This window comes from Pantherophis guttatus, chromosome 6 (assembly GCF_059756535.1).
Source record: "Pantherophis guttatus breed Tessera chromosome 6, ASM5975653v1, whole genome shotgun sequence".
NCBI lineage: Eukaryota > Metazoa > Chordata > Lepidosauria > Squamata > Colubridae > Pantherophis > Pantherophis guttatus.
The window spans coordinates 60002675-60027544 of NC_142068.1; the positions used below are offsets into that span (position 1 = coordinate 60002675).

General features: G+C 36.9%; 1 protein-coding gene across 5 annotated transcripts in view; it reads left to right on the forward strand.

Annotated features, from left to right (window-relative positions):
• The window catches only part of LHPP (phospholysine phosphohistidine inorganic pyrophosphate phosphatase), a 136764-nt gene that overhangs the window by 24302 nt on the left and 87592 nt on the right, over positions 1-24870 (forward strand). For 4 of the 5 annotated variants that reach the window (XR_015728335.1, XM_034436406.3, XM_087871589.1 and 1 more), the window contains exons 3-6: positions 965-1118; positions 6805-6868; positions 7646-7738; positions 19570-19661. Coding sequence is in view for 4 of the 5 variants with exons in the window: in XM_034436406.3 (XP_034292297.1) it covers positions 965-1118; positions 6805-6868; positions 7646-7738; positions 19570-19661 (403 nt within the window). In the remaining variant the exon portion in view is untranslated. Of the gene's footprint in view, positions 1-964; positions 1119-6804; positions 6869-7645; positions 7739-19569; positions 19662-23518; positions 23669-24870 lie in introns of those variants that run through there. The other variant, XM_087871588.1, reaches the window with a different exon arrangement.

A 24870-nucleotide genomic window follows, 5' to 3' on the forward strand; every position in this document is an offset into this window, starting at 1 on the left:
ATTTACAAGCAATTTTATTCTGCTTACTCTTGGACAATGTAAGCATTCTAAGAAAATCTTTCAAAATGTTTTCTACTTGAAGCGTTTTTTTTTTTAAACACAGCCTTCTTTTTAGGCTTCCAGGTACTATCGGTTCTGCTTTGTTCACATACAACTAGCTATCTTGAAGTTCAGAAACATGATTTGAGGGGAGCAAATGTATCCTCTTCTTGGTTTCAGCTTCATTCTTGTCATGTTGAACTGCAACCACAAGATATCAGGTTGACAGTAAAAGACAGTTGTCTCCTTACCATCTCTTAGACATATTTATTTGATTTCCAAGCTATCAAAGCCATTTTCAAAAGATTTCTGGTTTCTGGGCAAGATTTTTGGAAATGGCAATGTCAGGTGCAAGAAGTCAAAATAGAATCCAAAAAAGTACTAAGGGTTTATTTCATGCTACCTATATACAAGAATCTGCACTGATAACATTCAAGGAGAATTGGCACCAGATAAGAGTCAATGGACTTGGGCCTCCAGGGACATAGAAATTCCAAACTGATGATAAGTTTGACCCTGCCCTTGGGCTCATCCTGGTCAGCTCCTATAGATAAGGTATTCAGGATGGAGATATATGGCATGCATTTTTCATTTCTTATCAATTAGCCTGTATTTAGACCCTGCTGAACATGCTCGGTCTACACTTTCTATACATTTGTTTTGCATTTATTTATCAGGAAAAAAAAAAGGTTTTCTGAAGCCTGTTAATAACTCTTTTATGGGTGCAGATGATACTGTTTGACTATATTGGACAAAATCAAGTAAGTTTTTGATTTATGAAGTAACATTTATACTGTAGCCTTTGAGGGAGAGAATATGCAATTCTGTTAATGTATGAGCTGCTTTAGTTCAATAGGCCTAGGTTAATATGAATTTGGAAATAAGTTGTCATGAAATATATAAATATATGTTTATTATTCCTTAGATCTCATTCCTGAATTTGCTGGTGTTGATAAAACAAATCCTAACTGTGTAGTAATTGGGGATGCAGCAGACAACTTTTCTTACAAAAATCTAAATGATGCTTTCCAAATTCTCATAAGCCTGGAAAATCCAGTTCTGCTGTCTTTGGGAAGAGGGTAAGTTAATAAGTAGAGCTCTGAAAATGTTTTTAAAAATAGTAATGTTTGTTTAATGCCCACAACTTTTTCAAATTCTAACTGCCTTCTTGTAGGTTTGTAGGGTCATCCAAGGATGTCTCTCAACTGCCCAACAGTTTTGGTGCTGAAGATAGATGTAAAGGATTAATTGACTTTGTCTTCCTTTAGTCAATTTTGACATCTGTATGTCAATCAAGAGAGCACTGGAAAAGAGTTTTGTCCCAGTCTTCCCATCTTTCTGATACATCACTTGAACGGTTGGTTCATGGTGTCCAATAGTAGGACAATTCATGTTGTCCTTGTGTGAGGCTAAAAAGGGCTAGTAAGATAAAACAAATAGTGGTATAAACTCTTTTGCCAATTTTCTTTTCTGAACCTATTTAAATTATTTTTTGATATGGATGTTAATGTTCTTTGTCATACTTTCCTCAACATCTTTTTCCTTTCTCTTTTTTACTGTGCTCCTATATCTCTTTTGTTAATGTGCAGGTAGTCCTCCACTTACGACTGGCCGCTTAATAACAGTTTGAAGTTACGATAGACACTCCCCCTAAAAGCTATTTGTAACCCAATTTAAAGGTTTTGACAGTTGCACATTCCTCCCCACCATCACTTGATCACATTTAGAGTGCTTGGCAACTGGCTCACCTTTATAGCTATTTGCGGTATTCTGGGGTCACGTGACCACAATTTTCAACATTTTTATTTATTTATTTATTTATTGAATTTATATTATATTATATTGCCTATTCACCCATGGCGACTGAATGTGGCTTACAGAATATAAAACCACATTTAAAACAATAAAAACTAACAAAAAGAATCAAACAAATTAATATAATACAATATAACAAAATCATCTCCCATCCCCCACCCCGGCGACAGCAGATCACACGAGCCATTTAATGGGTTCCATCCCGCTCTGGGTTCCTCAGACTTGCTGGCAGAACCAGATCTTCAGCGCCTCCTGGAAGAGTATTAGAGTGGGGGCCATTCTAATTCTGGAGGAATGATGTTCCAGAGAAGAGCCACCATGGAGAAGGCCCTTCTTCTGGGTCCTACCAGGTGTATCTCCCTCGGGGATAGGACCCGCAACATTCCCTGCCTTCCCACTCTGATGGGTCCGGTAGAAGTGACCAGCAAGAGAGTCCCTCAGATAACCTGATCCCAAGGCATGAAGGGCTTTAAAGGTGACAACTAGCACCTTGAATTGCACCTGGAAGCAAATCGGCAATCAGTGCTGGTCCCGCAGGAGAGGTGATACATGTGCGCACCGGGGTCTGCACAAAACCATGCGGGCCGCTGAATTTTGCACCAACTGGAGCTTCCAGATGCTCTTCAAGGGCAGCCCCATGTAGAACACATTGCAATAGTCAAGATGGGAAGTGACTAGGGCATGAGTGACTGTGAGTAGGGACTGTTGGTCCAGGAAAGGGCATAACTGGAGCACAACCTGCAGTTGCACAAAGGCCCTCCTGGCTACGACCGCCACGTGCTCTTCGAGCAGGAATCGTGAGTCCAGGAAAACCCCTAGATTACAGTGATTACAGTAGTGATAATCAGATAACTGATTACAGTAGTACCACCCCATCCATTTTGCTGGTTTCCGATGCTTATTTCTGGTTTCTGGCAAAAAAATGCCCAAATTTGTTCACTTAATGACTGTAATGTTTGCTTAATGACTGTAGTGTTTGCTTAATGACTGAGGCATTTGCTTAATGAACACTGCAAAAATTGGATCTGGTCACATAGTGACCTGGTTAACGATCGCAATAGCTTACAATAATCATTCTAGGCTCAATTATGGTCCTAATTCAAGGACTACCTATTCCGTTGGACTTCCTTCATTTGGCCAGTTTGTTGTTTTAAAAACAAACAAACAAACTAATGTTGAACAATAGATAGAAGTGGGAGGGATGAAATAGTTGCTCATCCCTGGTAATAGAGAAAGGATGAGTAAGATATATAGAACAGTTCTCTTTGGGCCATATTGTCCTTAAAAAGGGCAATGAAGGCTTTCTTAGACTTTTAAGATTCTGTTATATAGCTTGGAGTGATGTCAGGTACGCTTCTTTGGAGCAGGGGTGCCTCAGTACCTTGTTGGAACTGAAGGCTGTTAGAATCACAAGTCTTTCTGGGAAAGTCATGTCATGCCTTCAGGAACACAGTGAATAGCTGGTGATTATAGTTGAGAGCTAGATACAAAATGGTGATTACTAAACAGTGAGTCAGGAGGATGTTGGAGAAGGGCTTTGTCTCAGTCTGCTTTCTTTCCTAATTCATCACTTGAATTGTTGTTTAATTGCATCCAATAGCAGGACTATCTCTTCATCAATATATTAGACAAAAAGGACTAGTAAGTAACAGTAAAGTTGGCTTTCTCTATCTATATTTGCATATGGCATTAAAGGAACCAAGCTTGAATATTTTTAAGTAGGAAAATGAATAACAAAAGTCAGTAAACTGTCTCTGAGATTCAAGTAAATGAATTCCATTGTTGTTCAAGTACAGCAGAAGTCATGAATGTTTCAGAAATCCTTATCAAATCTGTAAGAATATGCAGAAACATATTTCGGAAACATTATTTTTTGTTATAAAAACATTCAGATATTTAGATTTTGTTTAGCAGGGGGTTGGACTGGAAGACCTCCAAGATCCCTTCCATGTTTGTTATTCTGTATTCTGTAAAACTCAAATATTGTTTTGATATACAATCATGAGAAGTCCTAATTAAGGAATTCTGTGGAAAGCAATCTAATGAAAGGAGGGTAATCATTTCCAAACAAATTAAAATAATCATTTGCAAACACTCTTAAACTTGGTAAGGTTTCTGAGTAAGATGTACAGAATATTAAATCTCACTGATTTTCTTATAACTTTATTTATGTTAGCTGTACCATATACCAGCTGTACTTCTACTAATTGCTTCATACAAAGATGTAAGAAGCAGGGGTGGGTTCTACTTACCTTTACTACCGGTTTGCAATGGGATTGCACACACTCTCTCGCTTCGCTCACGCATGCGCCTTGCTTCTGCGCATGCGCAGATCGCTGATAACAACATCCGGGGCAGTGGGAGGGGCCTCCCACCAGTTTTACTACCGATTCTTGTGAACCGATCCAAACTAGGGACAACCCACCACTGGTAAGAAGAAAGTAGGAATCATGTTTGCGTTAACTGTCAAGCATACTAAGTGGAATATTTATTTTATAATGGGCATCAGCTTTCTCTTGTAAGATCTTATACAGATCACAACTGTGATTGAGTTGTGAGTGCCGATGGTATGGATTTTGCCTTCCATTCAATGCCCTCTCAGCCACTTTTCTCATTAGTTACTAATATTATGTAAAGTATAACAGTGTTAATAATGTTTATTTCTTTAACTTGCTTTAGGAAAAAAACCCAGAATTCTTTCCTCTAAAGTTTTAGTATATGCTCTTGAAAGCTAGAACATTAGAATGACTGAAGCAGAATGCTGTCCTTGTGAAAATGGAGTGATTTACATTTAGCATCTGTTTTGGGTTGAGAGTGGGAATTGGCTTTGTAATTTCCTCTGTCATGCCACTGTCAGAAAATTAAGCTGTTTACGCTAGACTATAGAAGGTTAATGGCTGTTCTAGCAAAGGTCAAGTGGTCATTTTAAAGAGAGGCTGTGCTGATTAATCGAAAATGGCAGAAGGATATAGCATAAAATCTTATCTGACTGCTCATCCTATACATTTTTTGCTCCTTACCTATTTGTTTAGGAACGTTAAAAAACACTTGAATTGTACAGCTCTCTCTTTTTATTGTTCTAATAAAAAGAAAAAAAGAAAGAGATCTACTGAATCATATTTTGAATGTTTGCTAAAGAAAGTCAGCTGCTGAGCTTCTTCATCACCAAACATAGTTATTTGGAATAAGTTCCCCCTTAGCATTTTCAAAGAATTGGGACTAGAATGAGCCTGCCAGTTTAGGTAGTGAAGTCCAAAACTTTTTGCAATGTTGGTTTGATTCTGTCAGTGATATGTGCTATGATCAAAGCCATTTATAATAAGAGAAGATAATATTGCTAAGAATATGTAGTAGCACCAGCAGGGAATTTGGAACAATTGCTAACTCTCTGGACTACACCCCATCTTTTATAAAAGAATATGTGTTCCATAGAGGTCAATTGGAAATGACAACATAAATCTATCATCAAGAAAAATGAATCCCGCCTTTTTTAATTTGTGATGCAGGAAAAAATATTAGATCTGCCTAGTAGAAGTAGTAAGTTAACCAATTGAATGAATAACATTACCATTGATTTTAATAATTAAAGATACATTAAATAGTAGTTTATTTTTATGTTTAATCTATTTCCCATACATTACTGTAAATAACAAATAAAATAAAAATGGCCTTTCATCCATAATAAGTGTTAGCTTTTGTTATCTATTTTTTTTTCTTTAGTAATTTAAAGCAAAAATCTTTAAAAAGATTTTGGTAAAATAAACATATGTCATTAATAAAGCACAATGAAAGTGTAATATTTTATCACAATTAAGGTCATGAATAATACATTAAATTCAACAACTTATCTGTTGATTGGCCTCCCCCACACACATCTTTGTTAATGGGCCATAATCTGCAACACAATAGCAACAGAAACTAACACAATGGGACCCATCTAGGACAGAAACTCACCACATGGCACCTGGGAAGATTACATCAGCCAGCAAGGCTAGCTAAGACCCCCACCCCCTGGGAGTCTGACAACCAATCAGGATACTCTTTCTGGGCCCCAGGAAGTTCAAAGCCAGAAAAAGCATAAAACCTGGGGACTCGCTGTATCTCGGCCCCTTTTCTGTTCAGGAACTCAAGCCATGTGATCCTGTCCACCATTAAACCATCTTTCCAAGCAGTCTCCATGTTTCCAGTGTCTTTTTCCCCACTTGGAGCTGAACCCAGAAGGATATTTCTTCCAACACATGGTGTATGATTAATAGTGAATATGTCCTATTTAGTCAGCTAGTTAAATAATGCTTCATCATGCAGATTGCTATTAGAAATCTGGTTATTTTAGAGTTTTTGTTTACCCATATATTCTACCTTCGCTACTCAGATACAGTTAACTAAGATCTTCATCAATGGCTTTCGCAAATATGGACCCACAAGCCTACTACGTACTTTTTGCATCTTCTATAGCTTAGCTTGAAAGTGATAAAATGTTAGTTCAAGTCATCTTTGTTTCATGACTACTCATTGAATGAACATTCAAACTTAAAACGGCACTGAACGAGTGTAGCTACAATCAGATTTTGCACCCACATTCGGTGCTGCATTCACAGTCAAGTGACTGTGATTTGCAAGCTTCCTGCAATCAAAGTCAATGGGGAAACTGGCAGGAAGTTGAAAGATATGGGCATGTGAGAACCTGCACAGTCCCCACTTAACAACTGGGATTGCTGGGACTGCTGCCACTAAGCAGTGCAGTCATGCAGTTTTTCAACTTTCAACCACATTGCTTAATAGTGGAGTTTCTCATCCGAATTAGAATTCTTATATGAAGATCACTTGTATAATAGTTTATCACTTTCAATAGGAAAGTGGGGGCAGAGAGCAAATGCAGAATGCTGTATGGGTCAAAGGATCAAAAGGCTTGAAATATTGCATTTTAAATCTGCACATTTTCAATTTCAGCCGCTATTATAAAGAAACAGATGGACTAAAACTTGATGTTGGAGCATATATGAAAGCACTGGAGGTATTTTATTGTTTTAGTAGATAATGTTCTTTATTCCAGCAAAAGTGTCACTAATGTATTTGTTTATTTTATTAAAATATTTATATACCACTAAACATTTGCATATTACCAAATATGTTGCCAAATTACCATATGACACAGGATCTAGGCAAAAAAATATATCTTTTTTGTAAACCAATATTTTTCAACTAATTCAAAACATAGCAATTTTTTTTGCCAAGACAAGTCTTTGGTAGACTATCTCATGGTCTTAATCATCTTCCTTGATGGGATGTGTATAGCCAACCACAGTTCAGAGTGCTGATGTTTACAGTGAAACCCTGCATAGGGTTTTCTAAGTAGGATTGGTTGTGTACATATAACATGAACGAGGGCATCTGGAGCTTATGACTCCAATTGGAATCGGAACTTTGATGCTTAATTTGAAATATTTAAATGGCTCTACTTGTTCCAAAAGTTGTTCTCCTGGTCTTCTGCTTAGACCAAGGTTGTTGGTATACTAGGCTATATGAAAGAACAGCAGAACCTTTCCCCCTCTGATAAATTCCCTATGCACTTCTGTGGAACCCATCTTGTATTTTCAAAAGTGCATCTTTAAAAATTGGACGTAAACCGTGGAGATTATTCTTGATATTTCTACAAATAGTATTCCTACCTTAAGCTGTGTTTTAGAATGTTACCCTCATTTGAATGTCAATAACTAGAAAGCAAGTAATGTGTGTAAATCAGGCACTTTTGTTTTGAAAGTAACAGTGTTATTTTTGTCCTATTGCCTAGTATGCCTGTGATATTCAAGCTGAGGTGGTGGGAAAACCAGCCAAAATGTTTTTCCAGTCGGCTTTGACAGAAATGGGCATTGAACCTCACCAGGTAAGATTTCCGAACATTGTCAGAGTTGATTTTACTACCATTCCCAGGATGGAAATGGGAGGATAAAATAATTCATTGGGGAAGAAATATGAAACCAATTCAGTTGCACAAAAATGTATTGAACTTTGAATTTGCAGGAAACAGCTGTTCTTTCTCTTTGAAAATAAAAGTTGTTTCAGTTCATTTCTCTCATGTTAAATTGTTCATACAAGCAGATAATAACATGTAGAAAGGTTTCTAAAGGTTTCCAATTGTCACTGGAATATTATGTGGAGCTGAATTCCCAACAAGCAGTAATGATTTACTTGATGAAAATTTTGAAGAATGCTGCTGCCAAAACTACTGAATATGCATGTACATTCATTTAAATTATTATTAAGTAATAAACTAAAGAGACATCTTTAAATAAGCAATAATCTTAGGAGATTTATTATTTTTCTTTCTGTTTTTATTATCTATTTTATAATGTGAAAGAAACCAAAGAGATATCTTTAAATAAGTAATAATCTAAGGAGATTTATTATTTTTCTTTCTGTTTTTATTGTCCTTTATTTCATAATATAAGCTGTCCAGAGTAGTCTGGAATTGGGCAGCCTCCAAATTTAATCATGAATCCTTGAATTAATCTTCAATTCAAGTATTTACTTCAAATATTCAGCAGAATTGTAGACAGTAAATCTTTCTTTTCCTGAAGAAACTTAGATGAGAAGCGAAACATCTTCAAGAAAAAACAAGATGTCCCAGAGGTGCCTCTTGAAAAAGCACCTCTGGGACATCTTGCTTCATTTGTATCAAAACTGGGGATCAGTTCAAATCTGACTGATGAGTTGATTAATTAAGTGCTATCAGATTAGTGCTGACTCTTTATGACCACATGCATGGATTCTCTCCACTAAGCCTTTTAATTGTCTCAGACTTCATTGCTGCTGTGGTCAAATTCATCCATCTTGCCATTGATCATTCTCTTTCTCTCTCAACGTTTTGGATTTGCCATAATGCAATAGATCTCCATCTGTTACAAAACAATAGTTGGAGTCTCATTAGTGCTGTCAGGGAGATTCCTGGATTGACTTCTTCTAGGATCCAGTTGCTGGCTTTCTTGGCCGTCCATGGTTCCCTTCAAAGTTTTCCATAGTGCCATAATGTTGGTAATATCTGTATCCTGTTTCTTCCATATATAGCTTTTTAATCCATAAACTTTCACAGGGATTGTTTTTTCCCCCGAACCTAATTAAAACCAACATTGTAAATCAAGAAAACTTTTTTGTGTTGAAAATTGTCTATATGTGGCATATTCCTAATATGTATCAACACATTTGCCAACGGTGTTGAGAAGCTCATTGTCCTGGCCTCACCAGATTGCAGGAAATCTTAAAGTGTGTATCAAATTGTAAGTTCAGTTCATGTCGCACAGGCAGCTACGAGAGCATGTCATATGGCTTTTCCCTAAAAATGCCCCAAAGGTTTTTTTTAAGTACTGATACAATTTAGCATCTTTTTCTGACAGTAAGTTTAATTGGACTCTTTAAACAATCTAGATATCTCTAAATTTTGCCCGATGACAGTCTTCCTGAAAATGACACTTGTTCTGTGATATTTTCAACCAGTCAGCTATTTGAAGACCGCTCTCTTGTTCTTTCTTTCTAGCTATCTCTCGCCTAAGCTATTTGTTTTGCTTTTTGTAATCTTCCTTCTCAGTTCAATCCTTCAACATTCTTAACAGTTTTTGTTGTGCCTCTCTAGACATTTTCCAATTTGTTGCTATCTTTCTGGCAATGAGTTGGCTAAGTCTGAACACAGTTTCCACTTGTACTAATCCATTAATCCCAACTCTGAAAACCTGACAAGACAAAATCTTTAAAAAAAAAAAAATCAGTAAAATGTATTTCTTAAAAAAAGTGGGAAGATTTTGAAAGGATTCTGTAGAGTGATTGCTTCAAAAAAGGTATAATTGAGAAACTATGCAAGAAAGCCAGAACATAGACATGGTAATGATATAGAAAGGAAGCTCTAACACACCATTGTTGCTTCCATTGGATTCTTGCCTTCATAAGAACGGACTGTCTTTTCTGTGCTTGACTTCTGGGACTCAGAAGCAAGGTTTGTTTCAGGGTGTTTTAACTGATGGTAACTTAGTAGAATGTCTGACTTACAAGTTAAATAAAATGTACATGTTCAAACTTCAAGCCAGCTGGGTGTGCCTGCACTGCCTGAAGTCAGATGTGGGTTTCATTTTTATTCTCCAATTGAAATTAGTTGAATTGGGGAGATTGGGATGGGTAATTCTGTAGGTTCTCTAACTTGCTTAAAATATTTTTTATTTATGTCTCAGAATTTCTAATAAATTACAGATAACTGCTGCTTGTTCAAGGGTGTGTGAGAGATCATGGGTGTGTGTAAGAGTTGCCGTGTGGGTCAAGTAGGGTGCTCAGGTTTGGCACAGGTCAAGAAGAATGCATGGAGATTGCAGGGGTATGTGAGAGGTACCATGTGTTGAGTTGGGATGCTCTGCAGGGACGTGGTGTGGGTTGGAAGGTAGCGTGGGGATATAAATGCAGGTCAGAGATGGCGCATGGGAGGGCAGCACAGATCAGGGTGTATGTGCAAAAAGGGCTTTGTGATTTGGGAAAGGCACTTGGGGGATGGGTTGGGAAACTGTGTGGCTGGAGGCAGCACAGGTAGGTGAAGTGTGCCGGATGGTGGCATAGACTGGGAAGGATGTACAGGGATTCCTTCCTTCCTGTTCCTCCCTCCCTCCATTCCCAGCAGGCAGGTAAGCGGCTGCTACTGAGTGGGGAAGGGATTGCAAAAGTGGCTTGGAAACTGTCAGAGAATATTCAGAGAATATTGATAATGAGTATAATGAAGATAATATGACCACAGCAGCCGCCCAGCAATGCAGCAGCAGCAAGTAGCACTGAAGCAGCCAGAACATTCCCAAATGTCATCCCTTGGGTCATGGGTCCCAGATTTTTGACACATTCTGTAAATTGATCTGTTAGAATATTATTTTGCATTTGAGATACAAAAAGTTTTGGCCCTATGATACACCGTTTTGCCCAATTAAAGGTGTATATAGGCTTCTCTGGATTTTGGATGATAGCATGTTTTTAAAAACTTTTTATGTGTTCACCTAAAATGTTATATACGGTATTTTTTTAAGTCAGTGCATCAATACAGCTTTTCTGGTTATAGTCCAAAATAAATAGAATGCAGAAGGTTAATAATGGCTACTTTATAACATTATGGTTTTTAAATGCTCACTTTTTGAGTACTTGGGTACCATTTATTCATTGTTCCTACTGGATCTGGATCTTTGTAGCTCTGATTTTCTCTAATCTATATAGCATCTACCTCTCTTAAAATCAAAAAGTATATCTTTACTCTCACCCTGATTTAGTTACACCATTCCAACCTACTTGTTACAAATAACACAATTCAGAATGTGAAAGCACAAATACCATTTTTGTTCATTTGAATCCAGGTGCTGCTGGAAATGGAAATATTACCTCCTGCAAAAATGTATCTGAGTGATACTTGGAAAAGACACTTCATGTGCATGTCAGTCCCTGCCTAGGGTAATAAAATAAAGACTAGAGTGATGACTTTCATCATAAAATGTTCAGGTCCATTTATGTGTTGCACTTAAATATGACATTAACTGCATCATTAAATCACTGTAAATCTCCATCTGTGCTTTGTTAAACTTGTAATAGTCTTCATCTGTCTTCATTTTGCCCCTACATCATCTTCAATTGTCTTGCCTGTATAGTGGCTAAAGTTTGAAATTTTTGGAATTACTTTAATCAATAAAGTTATCACCAATCATTTCCCTTGATAACTGCTTTGTAAAGTGATCCTGCCTTTGCTTGCTTCAGCTGAGATGTTTTCAACCGACTCTTGAAGTGGAAGGGACTCCCTAAAGTCCAATTTTCATTTTAACCTTTCCTGAATAGCTTTGGGGAAAAAAGATTGCTGGAATTACTTTAATAGGAAATTTAAAACTCTTAAAGGTAACCAAGCTCTTCTTATGATTCAGTAATATGACAAAGAATAACCCACCTTTAAAGGTTACAGAAATAGCTTAATACCGATTATTTTTAAAGTTGTTGTTAACAGTGATTTTTACTGCATTACAATAATACCAAAATAATGTTAAGGTTCCAATAGCTTAATATCATAATAGATAGGGTCTGTTGGTTGTAAATTGTCCTGGTCTAATGAGAATTATAATAGATTTCACAAGCATGTGCCTGCATCTATTGCTAGTTGCAAATTTCTGATAGTGCCAAAAATAGATAAGAAAATGTAAGAATGCAGCTATAGTAGTAATAAAGGCAATTCACCTTTTTCTAATGTCACTGTGCTAAATTGAAATCAAGAATGTTACTTGCATTGTCTGAGCCATCTGCTTGACACAACACATCCTGAATCTTCTAAATAACAGGAAATTCAAGATTTGCATTTGTGAGACTTTAGGAGCTCTAGTTGACCAGGAATACCTCTAGCATCTAGGTTAACTAGCGACGAAGAAAATCCAAATTTGCTTCTGAAGATCTTCTATACCATATAATAGTTTTACTCTCGAATTCTTCAAAAGCAATTTACCGCTCCCAGCCTCAGATAACTCAAGCCAAGGAGGCTCCTTCTTTTCAGCGAACCCATTGAGAAGTAAGAAAGAATGCCAGACATGCATTGTCCCATTCTTATCCATCGCTTTCATTTACTTCACAGGTTCATTGATTTCTAAAAATAAGAATGAACAAAAAAGAAGTGGTGCTTTTAAGGAATGATGCAAAGCAGCGAGATCACTACTTCTATTCTGATCCCAAAATCGGACAAGTGGGATGAGGAACAGGCGAAACGGCCTGCCCACAGGTTCTGCTGAGCTTCTGAGTTGCAGTGGGATAGATGGCTTTTTTTCAATGCACCAAAACCAAAAACAAATTGGTTAAACTGCCAAAGACAGGCAGTACCATGAACTCATAAAGATGGACGGCAGTTTCTGGAAAAGTGCTTAGACTCCATGTAAAAGTACTCTTAATTCTGGAATGTTGCCTCTCCCTCTGAAAATGATGTCATCCCATATTTTACTTCTTGTTTTTTTCCCATTAAAAACAAAGCAGCTGTTTTTTAACTCTTGAGTTTTAACTTTTTTTTTTTTTTTTTTTGAAAAATAGCACTTTTCTCTTTAAAATAGGAGAAATTGCCAGAACTACAATTGCATAAATGATAATAGAAAGCAGCCCAAGAGAAAAGGAATTTGTATTTGGCCATTGATCCATCCATCTTTTTATTGTTTCTCTGCTTTTGCAAACTAGTTTTATGTGGTTTCGTAGAGAACTCCTTTCATACTACATCATAGCAAGGTGTTGGACTGAGCTTGAGAGCTGTATATAAAGCATGTGTTGGGGTTGAGAGTTCACATTTTTTTTCTCTTGTTGCCTCAAGTTGTAGCCTCCTTGAAATTCTGTCATAACCAATGGATCCATTGCCCTAATCACTGACATGATGTTAGGGTTCATTCATACACAGTCAGATAAGGAAAAGTGTTTCAGAGCGAAATAGAGGGAAGAAAACAATATTTCATGTACTGGGCAGTATGATACTTCATTTATTTTATATAAATGTTTTATAATATAAACATCTTTTATTTCATAAAGATATTATTTCTTACCAGGGGTTATCATCTGCTGTCCATGCGGTTTCTGGGAATGCCTAATTAATACATAAAACAGCTCTGCTGCTTGAGCATTTATATGACCAAATTTTAAAATATCTTTGCCTGTTACTGTTTGGGCTAGAGCAGGGGTGTCAAACTAGATTTCATTGAGGGCTGCATCAGGGTTGTGTTTGACCTGGGGGGGGCAGGAGGGGCATGGCCAGCTTAATATCACCTATGTTGCGGGCGCCTGTGGTGGCCCAAGTACTCTGCCAGCTAAAACAGGCTCCCGAACTCTGTTTTCGCCTGGGATGGCTTCTTACAACTCTCTGCCAGTAAAAACGGAGCTTAGGAGGGCGACCCGCGGCCTTCCCGAGCTCCGTTTTTCACTGGCAGAGGCACTGCAGGCTGGTCCTTTGAGTTTCTAGGGCAGCCATTTGGGCCAGATCTAAACACCCTACAGGCCGGATCTGGCCCCCGGGCCTTGAGTTTGACACCCCTGGGCATGGGAAACTCACCTTGACAATACAGTGTAGCAGTATAGCTCTTAATGCTCTTTCTTCCCTATCTTTTTTTTTATCTTTTCTGACAGAACGATTGTGAGGATGAAAGTCATTTTCAGTCATTTGGATAAAGCTTGAGACTTAATTGTCATAGAAAATAAATATTGCATCGTAATAGTTGAAGGAGAAAAAATGGTCAACTATATCCCTCTCCTCCCCCAGTTGGGCAGCCATTTTGTATACACAAAAATGGAGCTCTTCTACATTGATAAACTGTTTAGCATTTGAGATGTTAAAGAAGATGCCATAGAAAATTTTTTCCCCATTCCTTTTTCCCTCTTGAGCTACCTTCTAGCTTGCAATTTTGCAATTGCTGCTAAATTTAAAGGAAAGCCAATTTGGGGTAATGTTTGAGGCATCGTTTCGAAATTAGTAGTCTATGAGTTCTAGTTCTGCTTTGAGCACAAAAACCTTTTTCTCAGTCCTAGGAAGAAGGCATTGGCAAACCTCTTTCAAAATCTTGCCAAGAAAACTCGAAGGATTTATCCAGGCAGTTGCCAAGGGTCAACACTGATTCAGAGGAACTATAATTTGTATTTAAAGAGCCTAAGCTGAGAAAGTGTGCTTAGCTAAGCAATAGCAACAACACATAATTTTTAATTGCTTATTCCAATCTTCCTTCATTCCTTCCTTCCTTCCCTTCCTCTTAATTCCAAGCAGTGAACATATCCAACATACTGTCTTGTAACTTGGAATGATCACTAAATGAATTGTTGTAAGGGGAGGACTACCTGTGTATGTTCCAGTGAACTCAGGGAGACTTACTTTTGAGTAGATGCATATAGTTGTGCTATTTATTTTGTAATACACCTTTTAGTTCTTCAGTTTTCAGTACAATTTTCCTCACAATAACAGGTTTCTGGAAGTAAATTATTTCTTTATCGTTGAGCAGCACACATTCCACTTTTTCATAATTTCAGAATGACTAAGTTTGTCAGAAACTACTCTTGTCTTTGTATAAAATGTGTTGACAAACTTGAATTCTTGTTTTGGCCTTCAGCAAGTAGGTGACCTTTTCAGTTTTATCTTCTCTGTTTCTCCTTCCTTCCTTTCTCTTCTTTTTGCTTCCTATCTTGCTGCCAGAGAAGAAGTTAAACCTAGGTTTGACAGGTAGAGTTTTTTATTTCCCCTGACAGTGCACCTCTTGACCTCTATCTTCTTGCCAATGATTTTTTTAAATCCTAAATGATTTGGGAATAATTGCTCCTCCTTTAGTGATTATTGCCCTTCACCGATAGTAAATCTGTGAAATCCCAGGAGGCTGGAGGACATTTTTGTATGCGTCTACCACAAGCTGGCTTGGATAGGCTCTACTGCTCAAGTGCAGCTGCACTTTCAGTGTGGATGGCCTTCTTACACGAAAACTTCTCTATAAACAAAATGAAACATTTTACTCTTACGCCGGCACCTTCTTAATTGCAGCATGAAAGACTTGATTTCCCTGGAAGCCTCCTTATCTGCTTCCCTGTCTCGTATTAATCTTCCACAGGGGTTTTATAAATTAGAAGAAAACTATTTCTATAAACCCTTAATAGAAAAGCCATAAAGGAATATTAGCAGATCCTGCTAAATCAATTCAGCAGACCACACAAATCTAACTTGGCTTCCAGAATTAATTGAATTTGAAATATCTCTACTGCAGTTTCAACAGATTTATATACTTAGATGTTGGTTTGCTTAAGAGGCAGAACAATGCACAGTGAAAAAAGGGAACTTACTGAAGCTATTCATTTATTGTTTTAGAGATCTGTTATTTTTCAAGTCACTTTAAAATCTGCTCAAAGATTTAACAGATTAACAGAGTTGGAAGGGACCTTATAGGTCATCTAGTCCAACCCACCACTCAAGCAGAAGACCCTACACCATTTCTGACAACTGGCAGTCCAATCTTTTCTTGAAAGTCTCAAGTGATGAAGCTTCCACAACTTCCGAAGGAAACTGTTCCATAGGTTGATTGTTCTCACTGTCAGAAAGTTCCTCCTCATTTCTAGGTTGAATCTCTCCTTGGTCAGTTTCCATCCAGTATTCCTTGTCTGGCCTTCAGGTGCTTTGGAAAATAGGCTGTCCTCCTTCTCTCTGTGGCAGCCCTTCAAACACTGCTATCATGTCTCCTCTCATCCTTCTTTTCACTAGACTAGCCATGTCCAGTTCCTGTAACTGTTCTTTATATGTTTTAGTCTCCAGGCCCCTAATCATCCTGGTTGCTCTCCTCTGCACTTTTTCTAGAGTCTCAACATCTTTTTTATAGTGTGATGACCAAAACTGGATACAGTACTCTAGGTGTGGTCTTACTAGGGCTTTATAGAGTGGTATTAGTACGTCACTTGATCTTAATTGTGTCCCTCTGTTAATGCAATTTAGGATTGCATTGGCTTTTTTGGCTGTCGCTGCACACTGCTGGTTCATATTTAGCTGGTTGTCCACCAACTAATAAAGTTGGTGGACAAATAAAGTTAATAAAGGCAGTCCTCGACTTACAACTAATCATTTAAAGTTACAATCACACTAGAAAAAGGGACTTATAACTGGTTCTTGTACTTTCAACTGTTGCAGCATTCCACAGTTATGTGGTCAAAAGTCTGGATGCCTGACAATTGGTTGTAGTGTCCCAGAGTCATGTGATCGCTATTTATAACCTTCCCAGCCAGCTTCCAACAAGCAAAGTCAATGGAGGAAGATGACTTTGCTTAACAACGGCACGATTCATTTAACTGCAATGATTTGCTTAATAAATATGACAAAAAAGATCTAAAAATCACTTAACAATTATCTTACTTAGCAGTGGAAATTCTGGTCCCAATTGTCATAAGTCGAGGACTACATGTAAGTTGATTTAGGGTGGATATCTACATGATATGAAAGACATGACATCTACATGAAAGACATGACATCTACATGAAAGACCTTTAACTACTTCCCACGCTTGGTTTTTTAAAATATAATGGTAATATGAATTATGGGAAACATGATAGGTAGACTAATCTGCATTTAGTTGCCAGACTGATGTCCTTGCTTTTCCATACTCAGTTCATATACATCTTTTCTAGGTAATTCAGTGTGATTTGACATTTTGGACTGCATTCACTGTTTTGGTCAGTTTGCAAGGGAATTGCAGAACTAGGAAAATGACTTGTTGCATACATTTGATTTCTTCACCATCAATTGTTATTCTGATATTTCCGTTCATGCAGTGGTCATGAGTTTGGTCTTTTTGTTCTTTAAGAAGAGGCCAAATTTCTCACTAACTTCTTTAATTCTTTTGATGAGATGTTTCAGGTTTTTTTGGTTTCTGAAAATTATGTCATCAGCATACCAAAAATTGTTGACGTTCCTGCCTCCAATCTCTACTCCAGTTTTGATTCTTCAAGTTCCACTTCCTCGCGATCACTCCAGCATATAGGTTGAATAAGAATGATGAAAAAATGCAATCTTGCCACACTACTTTCTGTATCTTGAACCAATCAGTGTCTCCATATGATGCTCACACAGTGTCTTTCTTATTTGTGTGCAGCAACTACACCAACTTGATCAGATGTGTTGGCATCTAGAGTTCTATATAGCTTGTCATGATTGATAGAATCAAAGGTTTATTTGTAGTCAATAAAGCAGATATAGATCATCTTTTGATATTTTTGACATCTGTCCATGATCCAACACTGATTTACAGTATGGTCATGAGTGACACGTCCCTTTCTGAAGCTAGCTTGAACATCTGATAAATCCTTTATATGGCTTGTATGGACCTTAACAATTCTGCAGCAACAGTGTTAACACCTGGGGCCTTGTTGTTTGGTAGTTGGATCATTGTGCACATAATTTCTTCCTGAAGGATGGCTGGTTCTATTTTTTGCTTCCCTTTCTTCATCATCCTGAGGAGCATGGCTAGCATGGCTGGCATGGCTATACACCAAAGGCACATGGAACACTATTAAACTTCCCACCAAAGTGGTACCTATTAATCTACTCACATTTGCCTGCTTTCAAACTGCTAGATGAGCAGGAGTTGAGGCAGGAATGGGAGCTCATCCCATTGTGTGATGCTTGGGCTGTCATCTTTCCAGATGATAAACTCAACATCTTTAACCACTGAGCCATTCCACCTACAGAAACCTACATAGCACATTCAGAAGTCTACAGGAATTTGTTGGTAGAGGAATAGAAATTAGAAGAGAATGTATTTATGTTTCAAGTTAACAGATAGGTAATATGATTAGGAGAGAGACGCTTAAGCTTTCATAGGTTGTTAAGAAAGACATACTTAATAGTTAAATATCTATATTTAACTGTTGGGATTTACAGATAGTATAGATCTAATCTTTCTTTCTGCTTTAGAGACAGATTTATGTTTTTCTCTGTCTGATTTTCGTTTAGATAATATATGGACATAAATGTGGGGAAATATTTAATTGTGAAAATGTACATGTTAAGCTGAGGCTTTTGTGATATTTTTATTTTATTTTGTTTGTTTTAATTTTTTCAAAATGTCCTCATGCTTTGCAGCTATTCCTGGAATGATTAGGTGATTCCTATGGCAGAGGTCTTCAAACTTGGCAGCTTTAAGACTTGTGGACTTCAACTCCCAGCTATGTTGGCAGGAGAATTCTGGGAGTTGAAGTTCACAAATCTTAAAGTTGCCAAGTTTGAAGACCTCTGTCCTATGGATACCTGGCCCACTTAGAAAATGATGCATTGGACAATAAGACTCTCAGAAATACCTTTGAGTTGGGATCTTTTTGTTATAGAAAAGAACAAGAACAAGAAAATGCCAAGACCACCAAACACCTTGAGCCTTTAAAAAAATGGGGAAAGAGAAAAAGCTGATCAGACTTTGTTTCTTCTATTATCTTTCTAGCCTAGGATTCTTCTGGGAGCTAAAACTTCACTATTAGGATCAATAGTTTAAAAAAAAAATCAGCCTGATTTGGGATTAAGTGATATGTTCAGTTTTGATTTTAGCATACTGTAGTCTTAGTATGAAATCATGCTGAACTTGGATGCACTTAGCTTTAATGGCTTTGTAAAGTATAATTTCTTACTTAAATTTTGATTACATCTTAAGTTTTAAAGGGTAAGAAAAAAAATGTTGGAATCCCAATATATTTAATTCATGACCAAGTCAATATGTAATTAGTTGGTATTTGTTACGAGGTGAACAACATTAGATTGTAAGACAATGCACATATATCTAAATCATATAGCTAGGCTGACAACAAACACAGAAGATTAAATGAGAGTGTAGAGGAAGGGAAGAAATGCATTAAAGCTATGGAATTTACCCTTTATAGTTTGAAATGGAGGAATTTTCTTGAAGTATTCACTTCCCCCTTGCACTATATCAAAAAATATATGTATACTGAGTTTTTCTGATGGCTTTCAGACCACTTGAAATATCAGTGCTCAACTCTATAACCTTGTAGGTAGAGATTAAATTATAATCCAGATGGGTTAACTTTAAATCAGTACATTGACAATACAACTTGTTTAATTTTTTATGATGGGTATATTAAATATCAAATCAAGCTGTTTATTATGTCAAGGAAGACGAAATAGGATGGGACTCAAATGCTTTTGACTTAATTTCTCTCCGTATTTCATTGCTGTGTCAGGCCATCATGATTGGAGACGATATTGTAAACGATGTAGGAGGAGCCCAGCAATGTGGAATTAGAGCTGTACAAGTACGGACGGGAAAGTACAGGTCAGTGCATATTCAATAAGCCTTCTATCTCCCACAGTTAGCAATCTGCTTCCCTTACTTTTTCTTGTATGGCTCTGTAATGTAACTATGATGCATAGATTTGTAATTAAAACAATACATTTTATTTTTTTGTCCGTGTATTGTCCGTGAATACATAGTCTGGCAGCCTGAATTTTGTCCTAGGACTCAGCTTTACATGGCCCATGTATTCACCATCTTCAAGCCCATCTTTAATAATGATTTTATTAATCCTGGTAATTTGGTAATTTATTTATTTATGGAGAAAATGCATCAAAAGCCAATTTGTTTCTCAAGGTAGTTTGCACTTAAAATAAAAAGGAACCTTAGTACAGCATGAAAAATATGAAGTGCCATGCATAATTTATGTTATTTGAAATCCAAGCTGGTCTCTGTGTTTTAATGAATGACTGCTTGCAGAAAGTGCTGCCTTTGAATCCAGATGTGTGTATTACATTCTAGTTCCCTTAGATGGTGCCATTTGTACAGTTACTGCAGCTCTGACTGATCTTCTCTCCTGGCTGTTTTAGCAGATTTGCCAATCACTGTTGTCAGCATAATTGATTTTTTTCAGATCCTTTACTGATTAGAGGTTTCAAAGTTTCTGAACTTATTTCAGATCAAATAAGCTTTTAGCACCTTTCAGTGGTCTTTTGAATGCTTTTAACACTGCAGGACCCTTCCAGCTAGGCACATAAAATGGTTTGTAATGCATATGGGTCACAATACCTAAAGTGTTGATAGAATCAAGGCACGAAACAGTTATTTAGTAGAAACCTGGAAATGAAGTGATGAAGAAAAAGAAGTGTATATATAAAGGAGAGGGAACTTAGTTTACACTTTTGTTTACACCTATTGGCTGGGGCCAATAGGATTTTGAATTCAACATTTGAAGGATCAAGAAATTGCCACTGTGATTTATAGAGGAAAACAAAGTGGATATAACTGTACATTCAGGAACAACATTCAGGAGCCTAGGAGGTTGGATGAAATAAATCTATAGGAGCCAAGCAAGTATTCCCAATGCAACAAGATCTGTATTAAAAAAAATAAATAACAAGGGGTTAGGAATTGTACAACAGACCTGCCATCAGATATATTTCTTAACAGAATAATTTCCCTGGTGGGCTAAAGTTTTCTCGGGCACAATAGCTGTGAGTCCAGGAGAACTTCCAAGTCACATATCTGCTCTTTCAAGGACAGTGCCATTCCATCAAGGGACACAATTACAAATGTCAGGGACCTGCAATTAATGAACATACTTTCAGTCTTGTTTAGGGTTCAGGCTCTTCTATCCCATCCAGAGTTGCACAGTCTCCAGTCAATATGTGGAGAACATCACCTATGTGGCTTAAGGTAGCAGTGTACAGTTCAGCAACACCAGCATATGGCTGATATTGAACCTCAGACTACCTGATAATTTTATTGAGCAGCTTCATGTGGATGTTTAAAAAAATGGAAGAGGGAAGCCTGAGTCTTGCAGCACCTCACAAACAAGGGACTGTCTGGCTGACCTCCCATACCCATTGATGCCTCCAGCTCCCAACTTACACAGATTGCCCCAGATCTCCCATGGTTTGGGAGATTGTATTTATTTATGGATAATTTATTTATGGATAGTTTATTTGTATTTCCCATGGATAATTTGTGTTTGGTGATAATGTTTTGTTAATTTGTTGTCTTAGTAAATTGTAGCAGGTTACAAGTCAAATAAATATTAACTATCCAGTGAGAACCTTCTCTTCTGACTCTTGAATGACATTTATATATTATGAATTCCATATTTTAAATAAACTATCTTGAAGGGAGGGCCAGTTGGTGCAGTGGTTAAAGACACCAAGCTAAAAATTGGGAGACCATGAATTCTACTACTGTCTTTTGTCAACTGGATGACTTTGGGCCAGTCAAGTTTTCTTAGCTGAAAGAAGAAGAGGCAAATTGCTTGCCTCCCCAAAAATATTGCCAAGAAAAGTGCATTGATTTGTGCAAGGTAGTTACCAGGAATGAAGACTGATTTGAAGGCACACACATACACAAGATAAGGGACTGCCCTTAAAACACAAGGAAATTACAATATTAGCAAATGTGTGCTTTATAACTTTACTGCTTTGTTTAATTTGAACTAAAGGTTTGATCATACTGCTGATTTTTTTAAACTGTAAATTTGACACTGATCACTGAGTTTATTTGACAGAATAAATGGAATGCTCTTTTCTGGAATGTATATTGATTCCTCTTGCTTTTATTTCTGTTTCCTACTTATGTCATATAGCATCTTTTGCTGTAAATTATTACTTGATGTGAATGTTAAAATGAATGAGTTTGTATAAATGGAATCTCCATTCGGATATACAGAAAGCCAACTGAAAAAAACTGTTCCCTTGGATATGGAATATTTCCTCCATTGAGAGTTTTCAGTAGTCCTTAATATTTAGTCTTGCTCCGCAATGAAGCGGTGGGATGTTCTTGGATGGATGTTATATTCAACCTCTGCTGATTTGTCCTTACTGTCTTCCTGGAGCCTGGCATGCATTACAATTAATGTAGTTTGATTCCCACTACTGAAAACTGTTGGTCAGTATTGTTTCTGTGGCATAAATGTTTGTTGAGAATCGAAAATAGAATGGAATGGAATGGAATTCTTTATTGCCAAGTGTGATTAGACATACCAGGAATTTGTCTTTGGTGCATATGCTCTCAGTGTACATAAAAGGAAAAAAAAGAAAAAAAATACATTCTTCAAGCATCATAAGGTACAACACTTAGTGATAGTCATGGGTTAATAATAAGCAATCAAATCATACTAGGAAACAAACAGAACAATATAAATCATAAAAATACAAGCAACATGGTTATAGTCATAAGTGGGAGGAGATAGGTAATAGGAAGGATGAGAAGAATAATAGTAATACAGTCTTAGTAAATAGTTTGACAGTGTGGTGAGAATTAGTTGTTTAGCAGAGTGATGGTATTTGGGAAAAACTGCCCTTATGTCTAGTTGTTCTAGTGTGCAGTGCCCTATAGCGTCGTTTTGAGAGTAGAAGTTGAAACAATTTCTGTCCAGGATGTGAGGGGTCTGTAGATATTTTCTCAGCCCTCTTTTTGATTTGTGCAGTATACAGGTCCTCAATGGAAGGTTTTTTTCTGAAGTTCTAATTATTATAATTATATTAATTATTCTCATTATTATTAATGAGGTTTACTTTATTGCCTGTTCCTTTAATTCAGTTCAAATAGCAGATCTATTTTAATGTAAACGCTATTCTTGTTGAATCTTTTTTTTTATTTGTGAGAAAAATGACATTCAGGTATACAGATAATTTATAATCCGCATTTCATTTTTATTTCTTGATGTATGCCTTCTTCTTTAAGGAAGCCTTTCCCAATCTGAGGTGATACCTTTGTCATAACCTCTGAGTCAGCATTGGAAATGGTCAGCTATTACCAGGTTTCGGTTTGTAATTCAAACCATTGGGGTTTTAGGTTGGGAAATGCAATTTTAAATATTTAGGCTGCTATAGACAATTTCCACAATTATTCCTGGAAGAACCATCATTTTTACGATACTCTGTTGACTTCCACAATTTATCAAATATTCCATTATTTTCTCCCTCTCCCTTCCCCCCCTCTCTGTATGTGTGTGTGTATATATTTATTTCTTGTCCACAGTGAAATAGTTTCTCTATGTCATATTAAGACTGAAATTTTTGGTTTAGTTAGTCACCCAAGGTGACTTATATTCCTGAGGAGCTTAAATTTATTACTATGTCTGATATAAAGTCTGAAAAGATGAAGGATTTTTATTTCATTTTTATTTTTTTATTTCATATTTTATATAGGAAATCTGAACTGAAGAAAGCTTGGGATGGCCAGGAGTGAATCTTTTTGGGAAAAGATGGTCGCCAAACATCCTTCTTAAATCTGGGCTCCCCCCCACCAACACAAACGACAGCCAAAATTATTAAAAATACTCTAATCCTTTGCTGTCATCTGGTGGTTGTCTGGATTTTTTTCAGCCCAGATCAGGTTGTCCTAGTTTATTTTCTAATAGTAATAACAACTGTAATAGCAAAAACCTTTTTTTTAGCAGCTTTAGTTTTCTGGAAAGCTCATTCTGGCAAACCTCTCATTGAGGTTTAGTTTTGTTTGTTGGCTAGATTGGCTAAACACACATTACTACATTTTTCCCTTTAACCCTTTCTTTTTCTATGACCCTGCAGAATGGCAGCTGAACATAATGCTTCCATTTAAAAATTTGTGCATGATATTTTAAATGCAAGTCCTTGTTTATCCGGAAAATGCAGTTTGTAGACAGTGGGATCTTACCACAAAACTAAGTGAGGCAGCTGCTTTGAGTGCTGTAACCTGTTATAAAGCGAATCTTTGTTCACAACTGTGAAAGACATTTTGTGGTTGAATAACATTACTTCTGCTAAACCATAGGCCAGTGTTTTTCAGCCTTGGCAACTTTTTGGACTTCAACTCCCAGAATTCCGCAGCCAGCTCAGCCAAGTCCATACCTTTTAAAGTTGCCAAAGTTGAAAAACCATAAGCTGCAGGGGCTAGGATTAATATCTAAAAATAGGAGTATATTTAAAAAGTCTATCCAGCTCTGACATAAAAAAAAAAACTGTAGATGTAACCAATTTTCACATTTGCCTGCAGATTACATCATCTGGAGGGGAATTTGGAAAAGCTTCTACAATGATGCTTTTCTTAAAAAGTGCTTAATCAGTCATGTCAGCTAATAATCGTCTAATATTCCTGTAATTGGCAGTATTTTTTGAGCATAAAAATGCAAGAGGAAACTGCTATGGAATAAGGAACTTGTCTTTTTAAAAAAAAAAAAAAAAAAGAGACTGCTTGCATGGATAGATTTATATTTGGACTTAATGATCAACTAAAATATTCCATAGAGTATACATTTCTAGGAAATGAAAGGAAAATTACTTAATAGGCTTTCCTATTATTGTTCCTGAGATAGGGAAAAGGAATCGGTTTGAACTAGAATAACTTCAGATACTTCATTAGAATGCACTTGTTATTCTATTCCTCTAAGATTTTGAAAGGATCCAGAAAGAAAAGACCAATTTCTCCTAATCTTTTTGGGTTGTCAAAAGTTCTTCAGTTACATTCCTTCACTTATTTATCTCGTCATCAATCTCATAAAAGTTACTCCAGGCTGGGAATA